Consider the following 22,161-nt stretch of genomic DNA (forward strand, 5'->3'; position numbering starts at 1 on the left):
TATATACATACTTATATGTACGGTTGGGTCAAATTTGTGTGGTGGTTGAAAAATACAGAGGGAGTCTTTATGGCCCAAAATAGTGATTTCAGACCACCTGGTAATGTAATTCGACAGGCAAATTACAGTAACATTTTTAGCAAATTTCTTTGAAAAAATTTCGTAGGCATAGTGCCTAGCTAGGTATACAGTATTTTCATTTTACAGTAGTTTGGAACGATATCGAAAGTGGGGGTGCTGGCAGTGGCCTGCTAGGACTACAATTTATTTGAAAATATCTTGGGTCCGATCGTCCACACCAGTTGGGCACAATCGTCTGTCTGTAAGTTTTCATTACGATGATCAAGAACTTACACGATCTAGGCCCTGGGCTAGACTTAGCTTGCTGCCGTCACTCTGCTACGTATACTACTACCGCATAACAAAGAAAGCGACCCACGTGGTGCATTCTTAAATATTACACACATTATTTAATTGTATTAGACGATAACACGATATCATTGATTGAATGATTTAACCACCCTCGCATCGCAGTAATACTGAACTAGGCCTAGCTTAGGCCTCATGTTTTTGTGGAAAGCTAGATAGTTGTTATGTACTTACAGTCGGCTGCCTTTATATTTTCACTTGTCTTCAGTTTGCATACAAAGGGTACATTGCTGCATAGCCAACTGTCGGGGATATAGTACCTTCATATGACTGCTCATACGTACAACAGAAAAAAACGTCGCATGAACTTAGTGAAAAATGGAGATTTTAATGGAAAAACGATGTATTTCGGTGAGTATTAAAACATTTTAGTTTTATTTTAGGCCTTCTTCAAAATACCTATGCCTACAGCAGTTCATTTTTTTTGCCGTAAAACCAAAATAGTTTCATCCACCGATCGGTAGCATGAGCCCTGATTGAACTCTGCAGAAACTTCACATCGATATTCGCATCGCGATGTAAAACAAAATGTCGGAAAACTTTTCTTTGACGCATGCGCATTTGCATAAATGTCTACACACACACACACACACACTACACACAATAAAAAAACATCGGAAATAGCAAGAGTGATTACAATAGTTCCTATAGCATTACATGCATAGTAACTAAAAATGCACGCGAAGCGCACAAACATTTTTTGTGTTATTAATTCTAATTTCGTTGGAATTGTTCAAAACTCCTTAAAATGTGCAATTTTTAGAGAAAATTGGCCTACCTCAACAAAAAATGCGCTTATGTTATACCGGTATCTGGCCACACTCGTTTTTTTATTTATTACCAACATATTCTTTCACCATCATTACACATCGAGGCCCTTCATTTAGTTAAAACAATCTACCTTACGTTAATTTTTCTAACTTGAGTTTGGTAATATTTGTTATAACTTAGAAGGCAAAGGACGGCAAGCACAAACTTTTAACTTAAAAAATGCAGGCGAAGTGCACGGAAAATGTTTGTGTTTTTAATTTTTAATTTCATTGGAATTGATCAAAGCTCCCTAAAATGTGCAATTTTTAGAGGAAATTGGCCTGCCTCAACAAAATATGCGATTTAAAATATGAGATTTTCAGGCACTTTCCGGGGTGAATAAGGCATCTTCAATTGGGAAAGATTTTCTGCAGATGGATATTTTCCCCTTGTCCTCGGTGGTTACGCCACTGCTGAGAATACCTGGCGGCTTAGATCAAATGCGCTATGGACACTTTTTGAAGTGGAGAAGGGGTTGCAGGCCAGGGTATTGTGATATCTGTTCATGATATCTTCGTTTTTATTCTAGTATTTATTTTTCTCTTCTCTTTTTCTTTTTCTTTTTCCTTTCTTTTTCTTTCCCCTTCTTTCTCTTTCCCTCCCTCTTACCTCTTTCTTTTCTCTTCTTACCCAGCCAGCCAGGTACGACGGCTTGGTCAGCCCGGTAAAAACCGTCAGTGGGGCCCCCCCCCCACGCCATCCCGCAAAATAATCACTTGCCTGAAAATTATGGTGAGTGTTTTATTGCTCGCCTGTCATTTTCAAATGACAAGGCCTGGATTATAGTCATCCAGTTGGCATCTCTGAACATAATATTTGGATGGTTCACACACATGGAAACAATGGTATCAAACATAACAGGTAAAATCTTGACTTGGAATTTTCCATGTAAAAATACAAAATGTTTGTTTAAAGTTGGATCCTATAATTTTATCCATCTTACTGTCAAAGCAAGCCACCGGAATTTTCCCAAAACCTAAATTTCCAATGACATGACCCAAGCTTTTGGATGCAACCCATAGTTACCTAACAGCTAAATTAGAGCATTTATTACTTACTGACATCCCTCAAAACTATCAGGAACTCTTCCTCTTTCAGTCCAAAGATATTCTGGGGTTCCTCCAGTATGCTGTACAGGGATCCTCCCATACACAGTTCCATAATGATAACAGGTTGTTTGGTGATCTGGTCATCTTCAATCGCTAACAAGTCCACAATATTCTTGTGCTTTAGTTTTCTAATTACATCTAGTTCCCGTACTTGGACTTCATGTGGTCGAGAAAATGATGCACTGTTGAACGTTTTTACAGCTACTTGTTCTCCCGTTTTCTTCAAATGTAAACAAACAAAAGTTGATCATCATACCATGACAAGTCATGTTGGACTATGCAGTGTACAGACAACATTTGGTACTTATGTAGAAATGGTTTGGCGCAGCGTGAACTGTATGGCTTCCCAACCTCGAGGTCTGGGTTTCAATCTCTTGCTGTGCATTTCATTTGTGTAATTGAGCAAGGCACCCCCTACCTCCAAATCCTGCATCCGCCCCAGATCTTTATCTGCATTGCTTCTCTCCACCCAGGAGGTAACTGGGTACCTGGTAGGGTTAAAGACCAAAATGCACAGATTACCTGCTGCAAAGTTACAGAATACTCCCTAGGCAGGGGGCCGAGTTTGTGTTCCATATGTGTTTAATCTATTGACCGAGGTAATGATAATGTTAAGTGCATAGAGGGTACACTACCATTGTTATTATTACACACTACCGAGAATGTATTAGCTACCATCTTATATGACAAAAAAAATATTATGATTTAAGAATATAATTTAGTGTATTTTTTATCAATTTTTAACTTTTGTTGGGTGTACTTTTATAAGATGTAATATTTTGTTTCTTATCACAATATTATTGAAGAATAATGTTTTAATATTGATAGTTTTTGTGAATACTGTAAACTGACTATACATTAAGTGACTGTAATATGATTATAAAATTTAAAAAATGGTAATAGGAAACATGGGCAGGACTATACAGCAGAACCTCGATTTTACGTACGGTACGGGACCGGAGGGCATACGTAAATCGGGGGATTCGTAAAATAGAGGTTGGGTTAAATTTATGGTAACCTTTGACCTAATACGTACGTAACGCTCAATAAACGTATGTATGAACGAACGAACGATGTTGCCTAGGCTAGACCTAGCCCCACGAATAAAACCATGTGTTTAGTGTTTTTATTTATCAATTTACGATGTCATAATATTAAAGTGTTCAAATAAAACCATGTGTCTAGTTGTATTAATTCATCACTTTATATCTTTTATTTAACTAAAGAACATGAAAATATTGTAAGATTACCTATACGACAAAGGTATAACTTGGGAGTTCCCCTTCATGCCTATTCTAAACAACAGAGCTGTGGTGTTGCCTAGGCCTGTTGAGACAAACTAAAACCAATTAGCGTTCGTGTACGTGAAACAGCAACCGTGTGCTATGCTTTGGGCGAGCCAACCAATTAGCGTTCGTGTACGAAACTATGTCTACTCAGCTTCGAAAATTCGACCAGACGATTTTGCCACACGAAGCTAAGGAGGAAAGCAATTATTTTGAGCACCATCGGTAGTTGTTCATCTCACTCAGTTCACGTGGTTTTAGATTATAACAACCCGATATTAGACTCAATCAGCGTTGCTGTTTAATGAAAATACGTTGCATTATGGTTTGTTTATTGTTATAGTTTATTGTTAGTCTTTTTACTTATGGTTGCTCTGAAAAGGGCTGTTTGTTTTGAATATTTTCGGGGTTTTTTATGACGTCATCGTCGATACGAGGCGTAGGTAAAACCGAGGGTTCGTATAACTGGGGTACGTAAAATCGAGGTTCTACTGTATTGCAATTAAACTTGCCTAAGTCAACTGTGATCAAGTCAAATAATTTGTCAATCTTATTTTACACACCAAAGTGTTTTCCATTAATTAACAATCTGTAAGTCAAATTTTATCCAAGTCGAACAATATTTTGAATTCTACTTAGGCAAGTTTAACTGAACATATTATTATAATGCAACCAGTGTGTAAATTCATCCAACAAAGGATTTTTACAATTAAAGTGTGAAATTGAAAATGTTCATGTGGGCTTGTTGTATTGAGAATAATCTATTTATTTGTTGGCAGTGGATTAAAAATAACCTTCACTAATTAATGTATTGAGCCAAATCGAACAACCTCTATAATACTAGCAGAGGTGGGATTTCCCAGTCTATTAAACATGCATGTATATTTTACTCAGTTCCAATCTAGGGACACTTAAAATAAACTGTAATTTCCCAGGCATTAATAACCAGGCAAAAATTGGCATAGGGCCAAAACTAATCAAGCAAGAGATATATTATTTCAATACAGGCTGCATGATGGTAAACATCATAAGAGAAATCTGCCAATATTTTTCTCTGATAGATGAGCTAAATTTATTGGCTGCCATATTAACATTTCCTTCATGTTCAGAAGATGACGATGATTTCATGAAGTGTGTTATCTTTTCTTGTTTCCTTTGACTCTCCTTTTGTCTACTCTGTTCTTCAATTTTAACATCATCAATACTTACTTTAAATTAGACCCTACATAATCTGTATTATTACGAACTTTAAAAAAATATCTTATATTGTATTAATATAACATAATCTGGAAATTTATAATTATTTTTGTAGTCTAAGTATATTGAACATGATTTAAAAAAATAATATGCCATTATTATATAATCATAAACTATTCAATCAACCAAGGTCTAAAGCTTTATATTGGCAGTGAAACTTGGCTTATGAATTTAAAATAACAGAAACAAATTCATCTATCAGCCAAATCAAACAACCGCTATCTAGGAGAGGTGGGTTTTTCCAGTCTATTCAATATGTCTAATAAAAATACAATCCAGGGATGCCAAATTCATTTTAACAGCAGGAAAACTGGCATAGAGCCAAATAACTTCTTCAATATGACTGCATATTTATTGGCACTTTACATTGTAAGTAGCTACAGTACTTACAGTTTATGATTTCACTCTCATAAACAATGTTATTTTCTGGTTTGTATGTAATGTTCACCATATCCTTTTTTAACAAATCTTAAAATGTCAAAAAATGTATGACCATGTTTTAAAATTGTGATAAAATTAACCTCACACAGACCTCCACCAAAGTGTCATAATGATGGGGCATAGGGCCCTGTGGCTTTCTGAGACTGGGGCCCTTTTGGAATTTTAGATATGCGCTTGTTTTTAATCATGTTTTTGTTGTATTCTAAATGTTTGTAACAACAAAAAAATGATATACAATAATACCAGTGGCAGATGCAGGAATTTGTAATATAGAGGTGTTAGGGACGCAGGGAGCAACTTTCACATATGGAGGGTCTATACCACCTCAGCCCCACCATGGTTGAGGCTAAAGAAAGAAAATTTATGATTATGGCAATTCTAGATGGCCAGAAATGGCACTAAGACTTAAAATTGGAATATAATATTTTTTATCCCCATTTTAATTTTTATTTTACAAATTTAGGGCCCACTCCCTTAAAACTGCCACAGGATGTAGTAAGATGCACAGTCGGAGACATTATTCTGTAGTCTCAACAAAGCCCTTTTGTGTCAAGGTGCTAGATGGGCCCTATGGATAGGAAGCCTCTTCGGGGGCCCCAAGGGGTCACAAAAGCAAGAGCGCATAAGCATTATGTCACTGCTCTACCATGATATAATAATGACCACATCAACATTCAGTTGTCTACTCAACAAATGGAATAACATTGTCTGCAGACAACCACTGCTGGGACTTCTTAGTGTACAGGTAACATGTGGTTTTTCAAGGTCAAAGCCAAATTATTTTTTTCAAAGCTGGTCACGAACTCCAGCCATCACCAACTTTACCACTTTTATTCATATTTCAATATACCTTGTGTCTACCAATATACACATTAGAGGTAGCTCCTGTTCCAAGAACATGGCCTGTGTACCAGATGTAGGACCTTGTACTCTTTAGTTGCTCTTGTCTTGACATCCTGATTGACGGTTTATTAAACTTCTGTGGACATTAAAAAAACGTAACAGGTATTTTAAAATTTTGTATTTTTTTCATTGTGGTGTGAAAAAGACTAAGATAACCCATGCATGCACGAAGGCATTTGCAGTCTTGTCTTCTGGCACAGAATTATTAGGCAGTTAAATATGGTGTGCTATTTGTAATAAGTTACAAACAGCTGAAATAGTAATGATGCAATTGAACCAGGGACCTACTGTAAAGTGTGAAAAAATCTGCATGCAGTATACAATGGCTAGAAAGCTAAAGAGAAACTAAAACATAAAGACAGTATAACTCCGAAAAGAGACGGACATTTTGAGATACGTTTTGATCAACTTGATCATTTTCAATCTTGAAAATGATCAAGTAGATCGAAATGTTGAATCTCAAAATGTCCGTCTCTTTATGGATTTACTCTCTTTTTGTTTTATTTAAGAATAATTAGTGGATCCTCTGGTAAAAGCGAAACTGGCACTGTTTTTTAAAGAGCTAAAGCAGAGTTAAATTAACTTGAAAAGATATCTGGCATGTATTGTGTACTGATTTACCTTCAATTATAAATTAGATTTAGATTTCATATTGGTAGAGAATCTGATGCAATGCAGATGAAACAAGGCAGCAAATGTCTCAGTTGTAAGACCATCAGGTTTTGATACAATTCCAAAGAAGAGTAAAACTAAAACAAACAAGATTAGGAATGAAATCGATCAACTCTCAGTGATAAATACTGTAAATAACAAAAATTAGCCTCCCAGGGGGAGTGTGTGTCTACTGCTTGACATGTTTCTTTTTTTTTTCTGCTTTTAACTTGTCAATGCTTTCTGTGTTGGCAATTCACTTGAATAACTAACTGTCCATGTTTATACCAGATTGTAGTGAACTTTCTAGTACAGGTATACTGCAACTAGCAGCTTTCTGTGCTGGCAATTCAGTTTATCTTGTTACTGTTACTAGGAAAGGTCTTAAAATCTACTTTCATGGCACCATATTTCGTACAATTGCTTTTCATTTTTATCTTTAGCTCACAACCCATCCCATCGTTCCTCCATAGGATTTACTAAAGTAGCACAGCGCAAAAGTTGAGTGGCGGCAGTGCAAACCCAAATGCGTGTGCCGCCACTTGACTTTTGCATTGTGCCATTTCCGGTTGTCCTTCTGGCGACATCACACCAAAAGGACAACAATCACAGTGCAAAACTAAACTGGCGCAATGCAAACTAAAGTGTATGCGCCACCAACCTTGACTTTTGCATCTTGCCAACTTATTAGTTGGGTCATTTCTGGCAATTCCGTGACCGTGGAGGCTAATTTAGTTTTTTAGTGGATTTGTCTTCCTTGAAGTTATAACAACAAAAATAGCTTGGGTGTCCCTCACGAAAGTGTGGGCATAACCTGTGAGAGCCCTAAATCCAAAATGGCCACCTTCCGCCATTTTAAAATTTCATTTCAGTGTTTTGGCCTACATGGCTGCTTTAGTGCATGGGATTAGGGGTCCAGGATTTCATTTTTGATGTTGGATTGATGATTCGACCTAGTTTTGACCTTCAAATCCAAAATGGCCGCCAATTTATATTCAAAGTCTTCATTTTTTAGGTAAAATCATCATAGTGCCTCTATAAAAGGCTTAATGAAAGCTAAGATCATGCTGATTTGACTGACAGACAATAAAACTACAATTAATTACACAGAGGTCATCTCAGAGGTCAAAGGTCGACATTTGTGGTTGATTAAAAATGAAAGTATTTTTTTTCGTTGCTTTATAAAATTCCATTTTAGTGTACTGTTTATATCTAGGAATTCATATTTAATGTCTGATTGATTTGGATTTGACCTTCATTCAAATCTAAAAATGCTGCTGAGGTCATCACATGTGTCAAAGGTCAATATTAATTAATAAAAAAGAAGCTTTTTTAGTTCCAAAGCATTTCTGGTTAATGGAATCAAAGTTTTTAGCTAGTTACATTGGTTATAACATTGTAGTGTAGTAGTGTACTGTTAATATCCAGGAATTCTTATTTGAGGGCCCATTGATTTTAAAAGTTTGAGGTTTGACCTTTACAATCCAAGAATGCTAATTTTCAGCTCACACAGTCAAATGTTCAAGTTCATCTCAGAAGTTAAAAGGTTGTAAAATTCTAATTCTAATTTCCTGAATTATCAACTAAACAAAGTAAGTTATTTCTTAAACAATAGGCTGCTATTCCTCATCTGAGTCTGCTGTATCACTTCTACTACTGTACTCTCATCGCTGGTCCTCAAAATAGTCATTAGTGAGCTGGTGCAGAAAGGGTTGCAGGGTACTGCTGGACAATTCAACATTTCTTAACCATGACAAATGGAGGACGGATGCTAGTCTAGCAACTTAAAATGGCACTGGCAATATGTGATGTAGTTTGTCCTTGTTTAAATGGTGCAATGTGTCTTTCTCAGGTGGACGGCCAGCTGTACTCTTCTCAAACAACGCCCTTTACACCCACTGCTGTGATAGGCTGCCGTCAGTGTGCTTTCATACCCAGTAATGCCCCGTGCATGGTTTGTTTGTTTGTTTATCTGTTTTCCACATTAAAGTCCGTACTGTCTGTACATCGTGATTCATGAATAAAATGAGTCCGTATTAAACACTTATGTTTTAATTTTACTCATCCTGCATACTAGATTCTCTGCTGCTCATTTAATTTTTCCTGTCTCTTTGTGCTGTGTATGTATGTTTTCTGCTTTGCTTTGTTCCCTCTGGGATGTGCCTGTTATAGCCATTAAGCAGTGATTTCTTTTGTTTTTACCTTATCCTACTGTGTTTATTTCAAAGCAATATTAATAATACAGGCCTTATAAAAATGAGTTCACATTTTGATGCCAAATTGATGTTTCATACAATATCGCCAAAATTCAAGTGCAAAAGTCAAGCGGCACAGTGCAAAAGTCAAGTGGCACAGTGCAAAAGTCAAGTGGCGCAGCGGGAACTCCAGTGTGTGTGTGTGCCGCCATTTTGGTTTTGTCACTATAGCCTACCATTAGACATTTGCGCTGCCGATTGTAGTTTGTGCTTTCGGCGATATCATGCCAAAAGGACAAACTACAATCAGCAGTGCAAAAATCCCTTTGCCGTTCCATAAGCTTCAACAATTGCACAACACTACCAAACAAAAACTAAAAAAGGTTTTATATCAAATGATATTAAAAGATCTGAAATATTGAAATGGAGACAAGTGAGCAAGCAAAAGCCATCAGTCAGAAGAATGAGATTTTTTAAAAAGATCTACCCAGTATTATCCGAAGGTTTTATGCAATACTTGAGGTTACAATTGACATGAGGTTACAATTGACAAAGCCCGCCCACAAAGTCACGAAATCCTTAGACAATTGCGGCTAGATTTACCGAGTTGGCAAAGATTTCCTTTTCTATCAACCTTGTTTAAGTAATCTGTATCTAAATGTTCTTTTTATCTTTGGAAATAATCCATTAAGGTAAAATTAAGTATTATTACTACATGAACATGATTTAACTGTATCTTCTTCTTTTCTGAAAAGCAAGATTGCAGACCTGCCAACTCACCTGATCCTGTCGGGTGTCACCCGATATCTAAATAAATCTCCAGTTCTCCCGATCGAATGTAATTTTCACCGGATTTCACAGGTTCCCTCCGCAAAATACTCCTATTTATGCATTTTATGCATAAATGATTGATTAGATCATTATTTCAATGTATTCGCCATGATAGACAAGCAGCAATTTAACAAGTTGTTTTGCAGTAATTTTGTACAATTGATTTTATACCACTATGATTTGTTGTGACATGTCTTTTTTTAGTAAATTGCATCATATTCTGGTTAATTCTGGAAACCTCCAGATTTTTTGGTAAATCTCCAGTTTAAAAAAAAAAAAAAAAATAATCTCCAGATTTATCTCCAGATTTTCATGGAGTTGGCAGATCTGAGATTGAGAACAGTACTTCCTTTAAAACATTATTAGGAGTTTGTTCATTTTATTTTGTCTACTGTTAGACCAGGCTTAGTTGAGATAGGTGCCACTTGGAGAGGTAGAAATTCCAGTTTTTTATGGGGAATCAGAATATGTGAGGTAAAAGGGATGAGAACTTTTGTGTGAGGACACTTTTTCAAAATGGCCACCAAATTCCAATAAACTACATATATATGGGTAAAATAAGCACAGAAGAGGTAGGTTTGACCAACTTTTGAATATGTAATGATAGGAGTAAAGTATAACTAGCTAAAGCTATTAATGTGAAGATTTCGGGAGGCAATTGAGGGCGCTTTTTAAAATTGCCGCCAAAATTAAATAACTTAACAGCAGCTTCAATACCCTAGACAAATTTGTTTAATTTACAAAACATGAATGTAATAACTGCTGTTGACTTTTTAAACCTAAAACAACATATTTTAAGGGTGTAAGCTAACTCACTTTTGAAAATGTAAGTAAAAATTCCCCCTTATATTAGCCCTTTTCTGTTTTGAAGAATGGAAAATATCACCAGAATCTTAAAAAAAATTCCAGCTTCCTTACAAATATCCGGTTGGTTTTCATTATTTCTGTGTGCTATACAAGGCATTCCAGACAACTACCACAATTTCATGTATGAAGAAGGCATTAATTCATTTACTACATATTTGTCTTGTAGTGTTTAACTGTATAGCCCTATGTTGAGCAATAATCTTCAGGTATCACTTTTATCACTGCAATCTGAAATTCTTCGTATTTATCGTATGAACAATTCTTGGACTTCCACGGGAATTTGTTTATTCCATCTGTTCCATCAACTATTTTTATTGACAGTCATTTACCTCTGCTTATTTTCATTCTTGAACGATTAAGTTTGCTAAGTATCTGCAGAAGCTCGAGATTCTGCTAACATGGTGGCAACAATGATATGTCAGCGATCTTGTCTCTGCAAAACATTCTATTGAATATGTTACTTGCTTGATTTACACCTTTCTCCTTAACTCCAAGCAGCAGTAAGACATATTCTTGTCCTTCAGACAAATTTTGTGACAGAACATCTAAAACTCCAAAGTTGCTGAAAGTTTCAACAAACACAGTTTGCGATTACAGAAGCTACGTTTTCCTTTACAAAAGAAAGCTGGGGTGTAATTGGTGGTTCTATGCCAGATTGCAGAACCCCAGGTTGCAGAGTGCCATATTTTTTAGTTCACTTTGACAAAACACAGTTTGCCTAATGCCAGTTTGCTGAATCAAAAACTATGAATCCCAGTTTGTTGAAACCCAGTTTGCGCTGAAACCCACTTTGTCGAAAATAAAATAAAAGCAGTAAGTAAAACATTAACCACAGCATAACATTCATGTTGGAACACTCTCTTACTATATATTCGTATAAGAAATAGCAGCTTATTGTAGTTAAATGACTCTTATTGTTTTAATAATATGTAAATCAATGGGCTATCAGCAAATAAAAGTCAATTTAATAGGCCTCGCAGTTAAAAGGTTTTATTAGCATACCTATGATAAATACATAAATTTATATAAAAACAAATAATAAAGAAGGAAATAAAAACAAATTAATAATAATCTACAATTATACACACATGCCAATTGTGGCTCCAGAAATTTGTCGGCAGGGGGTCTGACTCAAGGGGCCGACTAGAGCCTCGGTGGTCAGGGACCTGGCGCAACAATCCTGATAAGGTTTGCAGAGGGAGTATTTTAGAAGGATACGATGCTTATCCTTAATTTAATTTCATTTTATTCTAATTTTAACTGATAGCCATGCTTTCAAGTATGTTTTTCTACAGCTATTTTTCCTTTTACTTTGTACATAAATGAAGCTCATTCCTTTCAAATGCACAGTATGCTGTACTTTTGTAACACAGAGATTTGGACTAGGTTTCGGAAAACTAAGTTTTGGCAAACTGGGATTTCATGATTTCAGCGAACTGGATTGGGCATTCTGGGTTTCGGCAAGCCGAGTTTCTGCAAACTGGGATTTCATGATTTCAGTGAGCAACTCTATTCAACAAACTGGATTTCGACAAACTGGTTGGATACCTTCTTGAATACTATTGCTATCGGCGAGAATGCATCCTTGTCACTGAAAGAGATTTTGTATTACTTCCAGATCTCCGTAGCAGCCAGGAAAAGCAGACTCGAAAGTTGTCCTGCATGCAATGCATGCTTTAAGGAATTACAACCAATACATAAATATCAACCGTTCCATTCTTGAGACATCAATATTGCGGTCGTTGCTACTGTATATCTTATTTTATGACAACAGAGAGAGGGTCATTCTAGACACAAACACTAGCAAATACCAAAAGTTGTTCAAATTAAGTGACATTAACTTTCACCAGGGAAGAAATCATCTGATAACTTAAAAGTTTTAGATTTTCTGTCACAAAAGATATCTGAGGAACTTGAAGATGCGGCATGGAGTTAAGCGGAAAAGTGTAAATCAAGCAAGATGAAATTTTCAATAGAGGCAACAAGATCACAGACGTATCATTGCTACCACCATGTTTGCAAGCAGACCCTTGAGCACTTGAGAAAATTTAATTGCTAAAGAATGGAAATTAAGCAGACGTAAATGATTTGGTCAGTCAAAATAGTATTCACAACACATGGAATGATCAAATGAAGCAAAAAAATGATAGAGAGAGTGATGCCCATAGACGTCCAACAACTGTTTATAATAAAGACGAAGACTTTCAGATTGCAGTAATATTAGCAATACATGAAGATTACTGATCAACATAGGGTTACACAGTAAAGGACAATTATGTAATAAATGAATTAATGCCTTTATACATGAAAATTATGGTAGTTATTTGTGTGGTCCTCTGGAATACCTTGTGTAGTACACAAAAATAATGAAAAACAACCGTATATTTGTAAGAAAGCTGGACTCTTCTTGGGATTCTGGTGATATTTTCCATTTTTCAAAATTGAGTTAGCTTACCACCCTAAAATATGTTATTTTGGGTTTAAAAAGTCAACAGCAGTTATTACATATGTTTTGTAAATTAAACAAATTTATTTCGACGTGGCTAGAGATACGGTACCGTATCGGAACTTCCGATTGCTAAAGGTACGGTAAATGATATAACGTCATGATTAGCCAATAGGAATGACTAACTCGATTTTGGCTTTTTTACGAAGTCAACGTCGCGATCATGAGAAACAGTTTACGATCAAATTTATGTCATAAAACTTTAGGCCCATTTCATGTATTTCGATTGGGGCTTATCACAATGTGGCGCCCACAATGTTTGGGTTAAAAATCCTTTCTGTTATTCTGGCGTATTTTATGGTCTACCATAGAGAATGGTCTACTAAAGCCAGGCTTAGGCCTAGGGCCTAGCCCGAATACCCGCCTAGGGGCATAGGGCGACTCATAGGCCTACTACGTACCACTGTAGGCTAGGCTTAGTACTGAAGTGCTACTACTAGGGGCCTGGCCTAAGCCTATAGAATAGTAGGCACTAGTTATTATTGCAGATTGAAAGCCAACCAAACAACATGGCGATTGTAATTATCAGTAATTATCAGTGATGATAGTAATAGTAAACTTAATTTGTAGTACTGTAGTAGTATATAGGCCTACAGTGCGTACACTACAGGGAATTACTGTAGTATGCACAGTACACTAGCCAAGGCGGGCCTATTGTATGAACAGTGCATGGGCTTGGTCAGGTCATAACTCATGGTACTTACTTGTTTCTGTAAATAAACTAACTGTAGTCTTTCCTATCTGTCTTTATTTTTGTTTCCTTACAGCACAGTAAATACTGTCTCTTATAGGGGGGGGGGGGCTTCTTGTCAAAATGAATGCTGTACATTTTGTAAATTTGTACTATGAAATAATAAAGCCAGTGTACATCAATCTGTATCATGGAATGCATTTAACTGGCATTAAATCGCTTAAATTACTGTCTAAACCAAGCTTGTTTTTAATTAACTAATTAATTTTTTTTTGGAATTCATGTACAGTGTATGTACTGTACTCTCTTGAAAAGAAGCTTATGCTATCATGGGCTTCTTTTCGAGGCTAATTTTGCAAACTAAGGAGGGAGGCTTCAATCCAAGGTTTTTACGGTAGTAGTACATACTTTTAGTATAGAATATAGTCTGGTTTATAATTGCAACTCTTTTAATTATTCGTATTTCACAATGCATGTTCGGTTTTGTTTATAAATAGATATAGTACATACTTTTAGTATGATCCAGTTAAGTAAAAATTTTTAATAAAGTGCAACTATGTTATTGGATTGTGTTATAGTATACAATTTATATTTATGCATGAAGTGTAAGGGGCAACAGTGTTTACTTTTTTTAATGTAATTTCCATTCCAAAAGATTTTACTTGTATGAAGTGTTGTAATGGCAATACTGTGTTTGATTTATTTAAGTACATGGATCAGCCTTTTCTTGAGTGTAATAATTTGCTTGTCGTCTCACTAAAGTCCTCAGCAAAACTGGAAAAATTCGTCTCTAAATTGCAAATACAGTAGGGCCTCAAGAAATTTCCCCACATAAACATTCCATAGGCCCTAGGAGTTGTTCTCACTGGTCAACTAATTTTATAGTATTACGAGTGTCCTGAAATTTGTCTGAATCAAAAACTTCACCATCACACAGTTCAAATCTCAAGTTCAAAAGGGCTAGTAGGAGGCTATTGCCTAAATAAGTGTAGCAGCCACTACATAAGTAACTAGATTATTTGGCAGGTTTGGCAATAGAATAGGCTTCTACTACTACTATTCCTAGCCAGATTTCAACTAGGGTGCGGGCCTAAGATAGGCAGTAACAACAAGGAAAGGTCGGACCTAGGCCTAGGGATGTTCAGGCTAGTTTAGACATAGAGTACTAGTACTACTCTAGCTAGGCCCTCCGGCTTCGCTAGGTTTCAGGGGCTAAGGCGTAGGCCTGGCTTCTACTAATCTATTAAAATAGTTTATTCTCCCTTGATGTCGCCAAATCTAGCAAAACTGCTATCCTTTTTTATTTGCTATAGGGCTTCGCGCTACAGAATATTAATGACAGGGCTTGTCAAAACACCCGCGAACGAACGAAATTTCTTATCTTCGATCGTTGCTAAACACCAGCTTGCGGCAGCACTGCACTGAATGACGTCACACATGTATCGGCGTTTCTATTGGCTAATCATGACGTAATATCATTTACCGTACCTTTAGCAATCGGAAGTTCCGATACGGTACCGTATCTCTAGCCACGGCGAATTTATTTAGGGTATTGAAGCTGCTGTTAAATTGTTCTTTAATTTTGGCGACCATTTTAAAAAGTGCCCTCGAAAAAAAACCCCGATATCTTCACATTAATAACTATATAGCTAGTTATACTTTACTCCTATCATTACATATTCAAAAGTTGGTCAAACCTACCTCTTCTGTGCTTATTTTACTCATATGTAGTTTATTGGATTTTGGCGGCCATTTTGAAAAAAGCGCCCTCACACGAAAGTTCTCAGATTATGCCTCTTTTTACCTCGCATACTCCGATTCCCCATGAAAAACTGGTCTAGAAAAACCATATGAGAATTTCTACCTCTCCAAGTGGCACCTATCTCAATTATAGCCTGGTCTATGTAGCCAAGAGAATTTAAGATAAATTAAAAAGAAGCCCATGGATTTGAGATGGGCTTTCCTTTTCAAGCCGGCCTAGGATCAAATTGGCCTAAAAATTATATAAATAACCTTCATTAGTTAGAGAACTACCTAGTCCCAACCTGGTTAGAAATTGTACTGAAAATACCTTTAATTAATACAAAAACTGGCAAACAATACAGTAGTACAAAATATTGACTTGCTACCTACTTGATTTGATCAACAAATGTTGTACGTGTCGATTCGGCTAGATGTGGTCGAGTCTAGATCTATTGTTTTGTAGGGCCGGATTTCGACATTGCAATTAGTGTGGAGCGCCAAGTACGCACTGTGGTTTAATTGGTGATTTATTTGGTGATGGCGCCAGGACCTGCCCGACAGGATGGGGGACTTGTGGAGCAAATCGAGCCTCACTTGGCTGGGGCCAGGGATCCGGTGGGGGTCCAGTGGGCGAAGCCCCCTGAAAGCCACGGATATTTGATGAATTATGGCAAATTTTTATTACTTATTTGATAGGCATCGAGTTACTATAATATGACTTCATATAGGCTATGCTTTCTAATGTTGAAATCAGCTTCCGAAACCAAAACATTTTGATAATGCAAAAAACAAAGAGTATGTAATGTAACTACTGTATCTAATTTATTTTCAATCCTCATTCTTGAAAGTGAAATTCTATTTTTTTGGAAATTTTGCATGAAATCTGTCAACCATGCTGTCATGTTTGAGGTTGCTTCACCTACCACGATGTATTCCAACCATCATGATGCTATCTAAATGAGCATTTGTCATAACAAAACACAAATTATTTTTAATTAGTCGCATTGAATTATTATTATTATTATTAGGCCTAAGAGTACTGTGAAAAGCTGTTTGTAGGGTTTCTTTCCGACTTTTATAATTAGTTTCCATGCAACAAACTAATCGGCTAAAGTAACTATAAGCCTACTTGTTTTATAAATCCAGTGCCGGATTAAAGCATCGTCTGGCCTCAAGGCACATTTTGGAAATGGCCCAAAAATGTTAATTGAATGGACCCCATGGTAATAATTACGAGTTTTCTGGCCTAATAATTCCGGAAAATAGAATGTAAATAATATTGCAGTCCAACTTTTTGTTGGCCCATCATTTTTGCCTGGCCCACAAGGCTTGTGCCTTATTTGCCTAATGGTTAATCCGGCACTGCCTACATCGTATGGAAACGATAAAAAAAAAAAAAAGAAACGTGCCTCCAAACCAATCGACTTGTACCATTTGCGTTGTTCCTGTAAAAAGAAAGACAACACTATTTTATACCGCAATGAATAATAATAATAATAATAATAATAATAATAATAATAAAATACTACTAAAAAGAATTGTTAATATCTGATAATTTTGCAGTGATATAGCCTAAGTTTCATGTTTAATTTAGCGGCCACCATGTTCTATTAAATTATTATTTGCGGCGGCACCTTCGGCGCTCCATACAAATGCATGCGACAAAAAACTCAGGGCCGAAACGACCTGGGCCGAATCGACTCGGGCCGAAACGACTCGTGCCGAAACGTCACGGGGCCGAATCGACTCTACACCTTTCTTGTCACGTGACATACAAAACCTATGCTATGCGGGTGCCAATATTAATAAAATAGAAAACCATATTAAAATTAAGCATTGTAATCTGTGATATTTTTACGTTCAAAGCAAGATTTTAGAGTCTTAACCATAGGACATGTATGTAGACCGTAGCATCCATGTTTCATGTACTTTTTTTTCGACGCCATGTTTGAAGGCCATTTGGCATTTGGATTTTCTACTATAGCTCATCATCAATGGAACATTTATTATATGATTAATTTATTATTTTACAATGCGTTGTAAATGGTTGACTGGATAATGTGTATCATTTTTGTTACCTTTACTTGACTGAATATTTGAATAATAATTTAATATTGCGGAAGCGGCCATATTTTTCAAGTATCTTAATAGTAACGCTGTACAGTACTTCCGGGGTGCATAGTGCACAGAGTATGGAACGCCGTTACTGCCTTTGGTGGCTCTTTTCCGTTCGGCGCATTTGCTATTCGGCCCTTTTAACATTACGTTCGATGCTTTTACATTACGTTCGGTGCTTTTACATTACGTTCGGTGCTTTTAACATTACGTTCGGTGCTTTTAACATTACGTTCGGTGCTTTTGCCGCACTTCGGCTCTTTTATCATTTGTTGCTTTTACCTTTCGGCCCTTTCATCATTACGTACGGTTCTTTTATCATTCAGTGCTTTCATGACCTTTGACATCGGGTCAAGTGGAAAAAAAATCAACGGCTGTGGGAATGAGCCTAGTGGAAAATCGCGCGTAACAAAGCATATTCGACATGTGATTATCTTAGTGATAAAATTAATAACTAACGAAAACAAAAATGTCTCGATCAATCAAAACAGTATTAGAAGACCTGGACCTACATTTTCTTGTCCCTAAGTTTGAAAGGGAAAGGGTACGTTCTAGTTTTTTTCCACATGATTTTGGTGGTATTTTAGGGCAAATAGAAATATAAGATTTATAGACCTAGTATTGAAAACAAAAATTACTAGGGGGGACTCTTCTTTATTCCGGATATGAAGAAGCAGGCTTATTTAAAAAAAAAAGAAACGTAATTAATTAATTAATTAATTAATTACCGGTAACCAAACGATTCCAAACAAGTCCGATCCCATTTTTGTCTTGCATAATATATAAAAGTTAAACTCAAAATTTCCCTCTCCAGTTGATTGATTTATTTTCCCCTCCCTTTACTGTCCGGTCGTTTTACAAATGCTCCTTCCGTGGTGTTATCTCGTATTTTGATATTGGTATTTATTTTTTTTTTCTTTTTATTTTGTCTACCTTTTTAATATTATATAATATATATTTTATACTTACTTCTTAATTCATACGCAATTCAGCCTTTGTTGCTGCTATGTATGTTTTTTATGTTGAATTTTTAATAAATATACCTCAAATAAATAATAAAAACTTAGCATTTATATTACAACAAAGATACATTTGCAGGGGTCCCAAGTTGGAAAAAGGCAATTCGTGAAGCAGGGTGGAGCCAGTGCAGTGGGAGGGTACAGGGAGAACACCCATCTCTTGGGGAGAAAATCCACAATTCCACATTTAGAACTCCCGATCTACGGCCAATTTGCTTCCGTCGGGGTTCAGGGTTCTGGGGCCATTAAACCATTAAACTGTAATATTATTAACTAAAACTAATCAACATATAACATAAAACATGTACATATCAAAATTATATTATTATTATTATTATTATTATTATTATTATTATTATTATTATTATGTTTAATCTATCCTCGTCGGTGCCTGCATAAAACGTGTTTTGGATCTAACATGATGATATTGATAAACAATCGAAATTCTCTGTACCTGTCTCTTATACACATCTAGATGTGTATAAGAGACAGGTGCTACCATATGTGCGATTACTATCATACCTGTCTCTTATACACATCTAGATGTGTATAAGAGACAGGTAATGATGAAAGGGCCGAAAGGTAAAACTAAAAAGCACCAAATGATAAAAGATCCGTAAGTGTGGCAAAAGCAACGAACGTAATGTTAAAAGCACCGAACGTAATGTTTCAAAGCACCGAATGTAATGTTAATAAAAGCACCGAACGTAATGTAAAAAGCACCAAACGTAATGTAAAAAGCCGAATAGCAAATGCGCCGAACGGAAAAGAGCCACCAAAGGCAGCAACGGCGTTCCATACAAAATAGGTCAAGGGCAACATTTTTACGAAATTTAGATTTTTATGTTTTTGAATAACTTGATACTTATATTTTATGATTGTGTACATTTTAAGTGAATTTTCTATAAAGCAGTGTTCTCTGCGCATATTCGGCTATGTAATTCTAGTACTATTATTTGTACAGGTTAGTTATCTTTGTTGAGGCCGATTTTCTCAAAACCTGGTGGTTCTCATACACTCCTTAAATGCTAATATCTCTGGATCTATTTATCCTAGGGAAGCCATTCAAAGACCAAATTAAAGCTGTGGTTCAATATAAACTCTTTTTTTTTTCTAGCGATGATAATGATTTTTCCATTGTGAGACATAGTTGCCAACTTATACGGATTGACCGTGAGACTCACGGATAATTTATCATTTACCAGTTTTACTATGGATGAACAAAAACTCACGGATTTCAAAGTTACTCACGGATCAAAATTCACCGGGCATAGTTTGTTTGTTTCCCACATGAAAGTACTGTCTGTACACCGTGATTCATGATTAAAGCATGGAGGTATATATACCTCCATGATAAAAGTGAGTCCGTAAAAAATGTTTTTATTTTACACCAAGCAACTGTCTGGTACTCATCCTAAGTTTACAGTACTGTATTTTGGTCAAATTTAAATGAGTATAACTTTTTGGTTATAAGTTTACATACACTTGAATTAATTTAGTGTCCAAGATCAATCTCATCAGTAGTGAAAAAAAATGCTCAGATTGCGCGAGCGTCAAAACTCTTGTCAATGGCCCCCGAGGCCCCTCCCCCTGGGCCAGGGGATCTCTCCCTGTTCCCCCTGCCCAGCCAGTGGCACGTGGCTACGCAACGCGAGTTCTCACAGATTTCTTTTGGGAAAAGTTGGCAACTATTGTGAGACCTTACATTTATGGTTAGCCATCAGGGCCATAAAGCCGGTTTTCCACTAGGCGAATTTATTCGCGCGAATCGAAAGCGTCAGTTCATGCGCATGCACATCAGAGTTTTTGCAAAGTGAAAAAATGCACAACCAATCAGAGCTCAGGAAGCGAATCGAACCGACGTTTTGATTGGCGCGAATTAATGCGCCAAGTGGGAAACCAGCTTTATGAAACGCTGTTGTCTTTTAAGTTAAAGGCAGTAACGTTGTTCAATTCCAACCAATCACAAGCTTTGAACAGTGCCGAAAGGGAAAAGCGCCGGTAACTTTTATTTAAAACGCCGTAAATATAAGATTGGCCGAAAGGCCGGTCACAATGAAAACGGCATTAGTTTTATTTTAACTTGTTTTAACGACGTTATGTTGTTCAATTTCAACAAATCATAAGATTGAAACAACGCCGAAAGTGTCATAATAAAAGTGGCGTTAGTTTCTTATATGTTAACGCCGTTTAAGTTGTTCAATATTATTATAGGTTGGCCAAAAAGGCCATATTTATTTACTTTGAAAATTGAACATACCGCCTTTTGGAACGGCGGCACACACAAGAGTAGTGCGTTCAGCTTAAATTACAAAAATATACTATAAATTAGAAGGAGCATACTTCTACACAATCATTGATAAAGTATGCAAATAAAAACAGAAAAAACTGTACATACAAAATAAGACTACAAATTATACCATTAAAAATTAAAGGTATTGAGTACCGTAATGTTTATACAGGCATACTCCTAAACAAATATACAATACAGTATATGTCTGTATATTGTTATATATATAGTATATGTCTGTATATTACGCTCCCAAATATCATCATTTTCACAAGTGCACAAACAAACATTATGCTGGGGAGGGGGTAGACCAATTTATACGCTTTTATCTGTGCATGAACTTTTGTGACCAAATTATAGTGCAACCATAATGAGAGCGGAGATTTATTTTGACGCCGTTTTGTTTAATTTTAACCTAATTTTAACCATTCACACAACAGTGCCGAAAGGGCCATAATAAAAGCACCATTCTGCAAACGGCGTTCACAGTGTCTGGCGCAATGGCCATAAACTTTCAGCCAATCACATTCCTTCTTTCATAGATTTTTTTGTGTAATATACCGGTGCTGCACATGCTCAGAGTCTGAGACTACACTCTGTTTCCGCGTTAGAACCATGGATGTCCGTAATTTGCAACCCTGCAATAAATCAATCGAAAGATTTTTTAGGCTAAAAATGGTGTGTCTTACTATAATTTTATAAGGACGTATCATTTGCGATTTTTTTGCGCTAGTATTTGGGGACGTACTGAGTATTCAGTACGATTACACGTCAGGTAGAGCAAAACATCACTCCTATGACATGAAAACCTAATGTATCAAATAACTTATAGTCAACTGTAGGCCTATACTCGGGTGAAGAATATGCCGACGACAGATGCTCGCACAAATAAATGAAAGGAAGGAACGTGATTGGCTGAATGTTTGGCCCTTTCACCTAGAGATACACTGAACGGTGTTTTCAAAGTGCGACGCCTTTATTATGGCCCTTTCGGCGCTGTTTCAAGCTTGTGGTGGTT

General features: G+C 36.4%; 1 protein-coding gene across 4 annotated transcripts in view; it reads right to left on the bottom strand.

Annotated features, from left to right (window-relative positions):
- The window catches only part of LOC117120758 (serine/threonine-protein kinase TBK1-like), an 87,157-nt gene extending 70,995 nt beyond the window's left edge, over positions 1-16,162 (bottom strand). The window contains exons 1-5 of one of the 4 annotated variants that reach the window (XM_033265839.1): positions 16,048-16,128; positions 9,862-9,962; positions 6,857-6,984; positions 6,183-6,311; positions 2,298-2,568 (exon numbers count right to left, since the gene is read on the bottom strand). In XM_033265839.1, the coding sequence (XP_033121730.1) occupies positions 2,298-2,568; positions 6,183-6,287 (376 nt within the window). In that variant the 5' untranslated portion in view covers positions 6,288-6,311; positions 6,857-6,984; positions 9,862-9,962; positions 16,048-16,128. Of the gene's footprint in view, positions 1-2,297; positions 2,569-6,182; positions 6,312-6,856; positions 6,985-9,861; positions 9,963-16,047 lie in introns of all 4 variants that reach the window. The other 3 variants (XR_004447414.1, XR_004447415.1, XR_004447416.1) reach the window with 3 other exon arrangements.
- Positions 16,163-22,161: the final 5,999 nt, after the last annotated feature.

Source organism: Anneissia japonica, unplaced genomic scaffold, assembly GCF_011630105.1.
Source record: "Anneissia japonica isolate Jap-2015-1 unplaced genomic scaffold, ASM1163010v1 scaffold69_len1423075_cov170, whole genome shotgun sequence".
Lineage (NCBI taxonomy): Eukaryota > Metazoa > Echinodermata > Crinoidea > Comatulida > Comatulidae > Anneissia > Anneissia japonica.